The 9,405-nt window shown below is 39.9% G+C and overlaps 1 protein-coding gene across 1 annotated transcript in view; it reads left to right on the top strand.

Moving 5' to 3' along the window:
- LOC106871944 (uncharacterized) overlaps positions 1-9,405 on the top strand; it is a 62,144-nt gene that overhangs the window by 7,272 nt on the left and 45,467 nt on the right. Inside the window, exon 2 of the mRNA XM_014918719.1 lies at positions 4,498-4,525. Coding sequence (XP_014774205.1) covers positions 4,498-4,525 — 28 coding nt within the window. The remainder of the gene's footprint in view (positions 1-4,497; positions 4,526-9,405) is intronic.

Below are 9,405 nucleotides of genomic sequence, written 5' to 3'. Positions count from 1 at the left end.
CGGTAAAAATGTGTTTATTATGGTAGCTTGGCCTTAGAGTCCCTCATAGCGTGAGGCATTCATGTATAGTAATGCCCTTATATAAATAAATATATTTTGGGGAATAAATGATTTTTCCCTTATGAGGTTTTTTCACGCTGGCTACTTGATAAATTCTTGTAAAAGATTTTATCCTATTATTGGATTAATTATATATATATAAGGTAGAAAATATTCTAGTGGGGGAACATACGTTGTTGGATATATACAGAAAACCCTCTCTCCCAATACATAAAAGAAAATTGGAAAAGATTTTTGGACGACTGCTCCATCTCCTGGAATGAAAACATAGATAAGCTCCTGAAATTCAAAGGTCTCCTCAATAGCATTAACGCCAACATACAATTCACAATGGAGTATAACTACGAGGAACTCCCATTTCTAGTCATACTGATTAAAAATAAACGAAAATACAGAAACGCACATTTTTTACAAGACGACAGACGCTAAGCAATATCTATCATTTAGCTCATGTCGCCCGAGACATGTCAAAACAAATATCCCAGTCAACCTTGCATGAAGGATTTGCACCATAGTATCCGAAAAAATATCAGAGAACTAAGATTGTAAGAACTTAAGAACGTACTCCAGGAGATTGTAAGAACTTAAGAACGTACTCAACTCATAAATGGAGGAAAAAAACGTGCCAAATTGATTTATATTAAAGTATTAAGAAAAGCCAAACACAACAACACACCTACCCCAAAACACTACCTTATGTCTCCACATACAACCCCAGAAACAAAGAAGCATTTAATATCATCGTCCAAAGTCTCCCAGTGCTCCATAAGGACCCCAAACTTAAGGAAATTCTACGTAACCATAAAATCATTAAGAGCAGCAAACAACCTAAGGCATTAAAGAGGATCCTCACAAATGCCAACGGACGCAAGAGTTGAAAAGTGTGGTCGCCCCAATTGCGGAATATGTCTCGGTCTGTTAAAAGAATCAGAATTCCATTTCAGACAAGGACAAATATCTAAAATCAAATCTAACTTCATTTGCACCTCCCAACACCTTATTTACGTAATCAGATGCTCAAGCTACCATCGATACTATATTGGTTCGACAGGAATGTCGATCAGACAGCGATGTACGGTCCACAGACAACAAATATCCTCACCACAATATCGCCAAATATTATTCAGTCAACACATTGACGAATGTGCAGAACGATTACAACCACAATTCATAATTTTCCCGTTTTATCAACTTTCTGGACCTCAACACAAGTAAGACTGAATAAAGTAGTCTCATCTGTCCAAAAATATAAACCACAATTAAATATGAACCCTTATAAAAGACTTACCCCTTCTATTGTAAGATATAAACCAGAATAAAATACAGACCAAAAATAAAAATTACAGATTTACCTCCCCTTTACTGTAAAATGAATGAGTGAACAATTATTTCCCCTAGTAGTATATCTTCTCCCCTAGAGTATATCTTCTCTATTTTTCAACCCTTAGCTTGATGAGCAATGTGAAACCGGTTCTTACTTTAATTATGTTGAAAGAACAAAATCTTATTTTGTACAAAATTGTATAATATCATTATTATTATGACTCTAATATACTCCTTAATTCTGTAAAACAAATCCTGTGTTGCAATTTAAAAACTAAAAGGTACAAGTACAAACGTCACTAAAGTGACTAAAGATACAAATCAGCCCCAGTATTTCTAGAAATAAGCGTCAAAACAACCCTCAGCCACGGACAAGCACTTACCCATTGACTGACAAGGGGGACTAACCTCCCTACAGCAAGTGAGAAGTGTCAAATCATCGATGATTTCGGACTGAGTTACTCCTCATTAGTGACACTTACGCCGTTACCTAGGGCTGGATGGAACTCACCTTGACAGTTTGTAGCAAATACCACAAGAATCATTTGCTGATTCGGTAAATTGTTAAAGTGAAAATTATAAATTATTAAGGTGCCTATCCACAATTTAAAAACCAAAAGGCACAAGTACAAACGTTACTGACAAGGTGAGTTCCATTCAACCCTAGGCAACGGAGTGAGTGTCACTGATGAGGATTGACTCAATCCGAAATCGCCGATGATTTGACATTCCTGGCTTGCTCTCCCCTGTCAGTCAATAGATAAGTGCTTGCCCGTGGCTAAGATTTGTTTTGACTCTTATTTCTAGCTATGCTGGTGCTGATTTGCACCCTTAATCACTTTAGTGACGTTTATATAGTATATGTATAGGCGCAGGAGTAGCTGTGTGGTTAGAAGCTTGATTCCCAACCACATGGTTCAGAGTTCAGTCGCACTACGTGTTACTTTGGGCATATATCTTCTACTATAGCCTCAGGCCGACCAAAGCCTTGTGACGGAAAGAAACCTGTCGTATGTATGTATGTGTGTATCTGTGTGTCTGTGTTTGTCCACCCACCATCCCTTGACAACCAGTGTTGGCGTGTTTATGTTCCCGTAACAGTGGTTCGGCAAAAGATACCGATAGAATAAGTATTAGGCTTACAAAGAATAAGACGTGGGGTTGATTTATATATATATATATATATATATATATATATATATATATATAGGCGCAGGCGTGGCTGCGTGGCAAGAAGCTTGCTTCCTAATCGCAACCGCGTTGCGTCTTGGGCAAGTGTTTCCTACTGTAGCTTCGGGCCGACCAAGTCCTTGCGAGTAGATTTGTGAAGTCACAACAAGGACCTCAAACAGACAGAACTTTACGCAAAAATGCATGCAGTTCTAAGTGATGCCGACTTTTGCAATACATCTAGATTGTAGGATATTTCTAAGGTTTTCAGATGCTTTTTCAGATTGGGTGGTATTGAACCCAGTGCTCCAATGACAATAGGGATAACCTTTATGTTCGACTCTTGTAGCTGCCACATCTCAGCGATCTCAATTCTCAGGTTTCCATATCTATCAGTTTTTTTCTTTATTTCATGATGATATGTCAATCTCTTGGCACTGCTACATCGATTATTAGGCACACTTGTTTGTCCCTCCTAAAGTTTACTATATCCGGCCTTCGGTGCTCTAACACTTTGTCTGTCTGGAAATCAAAGTCCCAGAGGAATTTTGCTTTCCCCTTTTCGTCCATTACCTTTTCCAGTGTATATTGGTACCAAGCACTCGCAACGTCATATCCATACTTACGGCATAGTAGCCAGTGGAGATTTTGGGCTACCCAGTCGTGTCTACGCTTGTACTCTTTCTGTGCAAGACTTTCACAAGCACTAACAACGTGAGTCACGCTTTCGACCCTCTTCCCACACATTCTGCAGAGGTCCATTGCACTTGTGTGGTATATATTCTTTTTCATTGAGTTGGTATTCAATTCCTGGCCCTGGGCCGCGATGATTAGGCTTTCAGTATTCTTTTTTAGGTCACCCTTTTTGAGCCACCTCCATGATGCTTCCTGGTCTTTTAATTTGTTGGTTTCATGGTGTAATTCCATACGGAGTAGGGTTTCTTCTCTCTCCTTGGAATTCATGAGCACTCTCAAGTCCATTTTTGTTAAATCCTTTTGCACTAGCAGCATACTGTAGCAGGTCTTGTTTGCTGTTTACCAAATATTCTACCATCTTTCTTCTTTCACAGTTGGTGCACTTCCGTACGCTAATCAGCCCACGTCCATTCTTACCTTTCTTCATGTAGAGCCTCTGTACATTTGCCTTAGGGCGGAGGGCACTATGCATTGTCACTGTCTTTCGGGTAGTGCGATCAAGTTGGTCAATCTCCGCTTGTGTCCATTTCGGGATGGGTGCACTATAGCGGACTACAGCAACAGCCCATATGTTGATGGAAGTCACAAGGTTCCTTTAGTGTAGCTTTGATTTCAATAGAATTTTGAGACGCTTGAAATATGCCGTGATGACCTTTTCTTTCATTCCTTTGTGCAAGATATTGTCCAGCTCCAGGATCTCAAGGTAATTGTACGCATCATCATCCGGGACATTATTATTATTATTATCATCATCATCATCATCATCATCATCATCATCATCATCATCATCATCATCATCATTATTATTATTATTATTATTATTATTATTATTATTATTATTATTAAGGTTGCGCACTGGCAGAGTTGTGAATTTTACATTTCCGACTGCCCAAAAAAATGAAGTAGAAAAGTTGTTATACAAGTTATTAATTCATGGTTTTGTTGGAGTAAATATTGTCAGAGTTTTTCAATGGTTGGGGAATGGTATTGTAGGATATCATTTTCAAATTTTATCTCACTTTTTAATATACTATTAATATTGCTTGAATCTATCCAAGAAGTTATTATTTTAAGCATTTAGGTGTATAAAGTACATTTAGATGTATAGAGTACTTTAATGTATAGAGTACTGTAATTACTTTGAAAATTTACTTTTCTAAATGAGAATAAATTTAAAATTTTGTCGTTTCACTTTTTTTATAGATACTTACGTTTTGTTTTTTTGTTTTTTCGTTTTTCATTTTTCAGGGAACAACACATTGCATTAAAGAAAAAAGTAAGTTTCTTTTTGTTTACTTTTTTTTTTTTGTATACTAAGTCTTTATACTAACATTACAAAAAAAAAATAAGAAAACTTAGAAGGGATAGAACTGTCTAAAAGTTTACAAAAACTATTCAATATCTGCAGACGAAAGGCGGCGAGCTGTCAGGATAGTTAGCACGCCAGGCAAAAAATGCTTAGCGACATTTCGTCCGCCTGAACTTCCTGAATCCAAATTCTGCCGAGATTGACTGTCTTTCATCCCTTTCGGGGTCGATAAAATAAGCACCAGTTAGGCACTAGTGTCGATTTGATCGACTTAACCCTTCCCTCGAAATTGCTGGCCTTGTGCCAAAATTTGAAACCAAAATCTGCAAAAGTATCATCAAGACAATAATAATGGTTTCTAGCATACACACAAAGCCAGAACTGTTGATGAAGTGATGTAGCACTTTTAATTAAACCAATACTTGACTAGTAATTATTTTATAGACTCCTGAAGGTAGAAACACAAAGTCGACCTCAATTGGATTTGAAATAAGTATGTAAAACCAAAGGTTCGACGTAATCCTGATTTTGTTATAGGCTCAAATAAATGTTGCAAAAAATAAATCTTGTCGATTTATTCCAATACTGTACTTGATTAATACTTATTTAACCGAATTATCAGGATGAAGGACAAATTAAACTGGTGCTATTTGAACACAGAACGAGGCAAGTTGTCTGACAAACGGCGACCACAGTTGTTCACCGTCAAGGAAACGCTGGAGATGTTGCAGTAATAGCGCATGTCTGTGCACCAACAGCTACGTCATCCCCAGTCCTCCACTTAGTGGGTCTTGATAACAAATGGAGGCACCTGGTCCAAAGGAAGACGGGAAAATAGGCGCTCCAATCTGGTCAGACGTGAAGCGGGGCGGAGCACAACGGTCAGGAGATAGGCGGGACGGAGGCGATGTGTGCATTCACCACCTTGCCCAACTTTTCAAGGAAAGCTTTCTCTTGGCCCAATTCAGGGTGATATTGGCTATCCTGCTTGTCATCTTGTCCCAGTTCTTCTCCACTAGGAGGTCTTGACCAACCAGACCTCGAGCAATTTAACAAATCCGTCTATTCAGCGTCTAACGACGCTATTAGACAGTATGAACTTGTACCCCAGCTACCGAGCTACAAGCCCACTGACTTTTTTGGTTGATTTTTGTTCCTGTCAATGCATGGTATTATTTTAGAGCAGGACCGATCAGATCTATGTCTGGTGTCCGATACTATAATGGTAACGTCGTCTGCGTTGCCGACACGGTTCTTCCACGACCTATTTCGCGCGGAATGCTCCTCAACATCTGCAGTTTGGGAGCAGTGGTTCTAGAGTCAGTACATACGGAAGAGGCGAGAGAAGATAACCTGGACGGACCGACTGCATGATACTGTATGGTTCCGATAGGGTGTCATTCACCCGATCCCCCGAGCAGATGTTGTACATTACAGCAATCCAAGGCGGGACCGAAACAGGCCGCCAAATATTGGTGGTCGACCCTATCGAAGATTTTGATTGATATCAGTTGATTAGACTATTATCCATGCCATCGCATAAGGTAGAGATTGTCGTAGATATATCTGCTTGGGATGGCACATGTTTGCACATCACCAATCAGACCCTCGACAAAAGTCAACTTCTTTGCTAACACCATGGCCGAACTTTTAAAATCTGCGATTAGCAGAGTTACGGGTCGAAAATTATCAATGTGATTTCCCTTGATCGGAGCCTTTCTTGATAGTTCCAACACTTCCCAACTCACAGAACTAGGAATCCTCCTTTTCTGCTGCCAATTGTGGCAGGTATCTCAAAGGCTGTTATCGGCTTTTCGCAACACTCCACCTCCCTTACCGAGAGTTGAAATTCATCCAGCATTCCGACCCACCATTCATCCCAAACAGTCGCGCGAAATGCTGCTGCAAAAATCGCATTCATCTGCTTAGTGTCGAGGAACACGCACCCATTATGGCACTCCAAATATCAAATTGTGGTTTTGCAATCTTGTTGTACCTCTTTCACCCGGCTCCATGAGCAGCTTTCCGTCCTCTCATGCAGCCTATATGTTTCATGCTGAAGAATTAGTCGAGGGCCGATATCGCCGCGTGCACGTCGGTTGTGATATCTTTTCTAAGAGCCTCTGACAAGTTTCTAATTTCTCTCTATTTTATTTTTCTCTATGGCTACGACCTTACTAAGCCTAATAAATTCTACTCTAATTGCCCTTTTCAGGATGAATTGACATTTGTTGTTGATGGTTGACTCCGTCAACATCCGCTTAATAAGTTTGCTAATCTGGAAGCGACGCGTTCAGCTTCCACTAACCGGGTTCCTGCCTATGAAATATATCTAGGTCGACCGTACAGATAACAAATTTGTGGTCTGTGTAGCCGTTGATTTTACAAAGTGTACAACCTATGCTATCCCTATCTATTGACCTACAGAATATTCTATCTAGATATTACCTAGATGTCCCGATGCTTTTTGTTCATGTCCACCCTGGTACATTCGGAAAATCCAGTTGATGCTTGTCAGGCAGGTGAAACCGTCTGAGCAAGTATGCCCTCGAATTTCAGTGCCCACGCCCTAGCATTTACTACATGTCCGTACTTGCAGTAAGATTGGCTGTTGACCATTTGTTCAAGGTGAAGTACGGAGGCTGTTTTGTCGGTTAAGACGTTTGCTCTAAGACACGAAGGAACGAAAGCCGTTCGATGAGACCGGTTTAGAGAGTTCAACCTTACCACAAATCTCCAATTCTGTTTTTGATGGTCCATGATGAGTGTGTGCTACTTGATTCTGAGCAAATGCTTTATCATCAGCAATTCGCTCTGCCGTTCGAGGCGGCAAAGCAAGCCGGATCACGAATGGACAGTGGAAGTAGAGTATTACAAAAGGTCAATAACAACCACTGAAGTACGGGAGGCGATGACTAGCTACTTGAGGGACAAATCGTCTGGTTTAAATGGCCAGCCTACGGGCTTTATACATATGCATCAAGCTTCTTCGGCGATTTCGTGACAAATATCTACCGCAACTTGCCAAAAGAACAAGAGAATTCTCATTTCTATGAGCTGAGGAGTAGTTGCAGTGCTGAGAGGAGACTCAAACAAGGGGGACGACATTGATCATTTCCGGACCATAACTCTGCTGCACGTAGTGTTCAGAAGTTTTGTCAAGACAATATCAAAGAGATTGGCGCTTGTTATTAGTGGTCTGATTGATGATGCACAGACATGCGCCATTCCGAGCATACCTAGTCATGATCTCGACCTCGTACGATGCATGGGTGAGAAGTTGATTAACATAGATCAATGGAATGCCTTCTTGACAGCTGTCCTCACAACAGCCAATTTCGGACCCACGTTCCGGCACTGTATCGCCACCATTTACAGCGACATCTGATCGTTGGTCAGAGTAAACGGTTACCTGTCGGTGAACGAAGTTGTGTAATGGACAGGAATGAAAGGGTTAAAGGCAGACACTTTTCTCTTTGACCAAACTCTCATCAACTTTTTCAAGTTCGACTTATAAAAAACAAAGGTTGGTAGGAAAGTGCTGCCTTTCAGCGCCTTCGTTGAAAGGTGACAAGCATGGTCCAAGTAAAAGGGACTGCTCGAAGACTTTTCTTGTTTAAAATTTTGTTACTATATTCTTTTTGTTTACGTTTTGTTTACAAAAAAACCCTCTTTTTGTAATCTTGTGCCTCTAATATTCTCGTTTTATGCGTGAGCCTTAGTGGTTAATAAAGAAACCATTATTGTTGTTGCTGTTGGAAAGACATGCGTTGCGTTGCTCGTAAGTTTGTTAGTCTTATTTACGTTTAACAGTTATTTATTGTAATTTTGTTATATATGGTTCGTGTAAGACCACCAGGACACAGGGCAGGTTTGTTTATCTGGTTGTGTTTTGCCCATTTGGAACACAAAATTGGATGTATGTCGTTCACCTTCAAAGCCAGTGAATGGAAAAAGAACTGAGAGGTACCTCTGAAAGACAAGTGCAACAAGATTAAGATCAAATGTCAAAAGTGTGCAACACTGCTACGCGAAGAACAACAGCAACAGTAGCAACTACTACTTAAACAATGACAACACGTGAATAAAAAGAAAAGCAACGAAAAGCAACAAAAATGACAACACAAACATGTCTAACACTACTACAACTAGTATCGACAACAGCAGCAGCAGTAGTTGCAAGGAAGACAGAGAAGAAAAAGTTTACCACCACCACTACTAACTCATCAGGCGAGATTTTTGTACCAGAAATAAAACAACAGCAACGTAACCACCAAAAGTAACACGACAGAAACGGGGCGATATGCAGCGAAGGTGCTAGCAACGATGAATATGACCAAATTGCTGCAGCAAGGTATTTCCTTTGCGAGTACTACAAGAGATCTCAACAAATACCATCGAAAATATGGAGAATCAAAACTGGTCAGGCAGATTGTAACAGAAAATGAACGACGACAATTCTAAACCAAGCATTCGACGTTATAAAAAAAAAATACAAAAACATGCACAGTTGTACAGCCTTGACCAAATGTATTAGGCAACCCCAATATTTTGGGGTTCTGCAATCTCAATGTTAATGAAACTCGTGCACTTGATAGATTATGGTATATTTCATAATATACATTAGTTTTAATATCTGATCGACCCTCCTTTAGCATCACTTACCGCTTTTATACGGTTAGGCATTGAATCAACTAGTTTCTTGCAGGTGCTAGGCGCAATTTCACTCCATTCTTCTCTCAACTTTTGGTGCAAATGCTCTTTATTTTTAATTGTTTCTGATAGCTTCACCAAGAGTTCCCCATAGGTATTCGATTGGATTTAGATCGGGATTTTGAGCTGGCCAG

The sequence above is a fragment of the Octopus bimaculoides genome, chromosome 4 (assembly GCF_001194135.2).
Source record: "Octopus bimaculoides isolate UCB-OBI-ISO-001 chromosome 4, ASM119413v2, whole genome shotgun sequence".
Lineage (NCBI taxonomy): Eukaryota > Metazoa > Mollusca > Cephalopoda > Octopoda > Octopodidae > Octopus > Octopus bimaculoides.
This window is presented reverse-complemented; position numbering and strand designations above follow the sequence as displayed.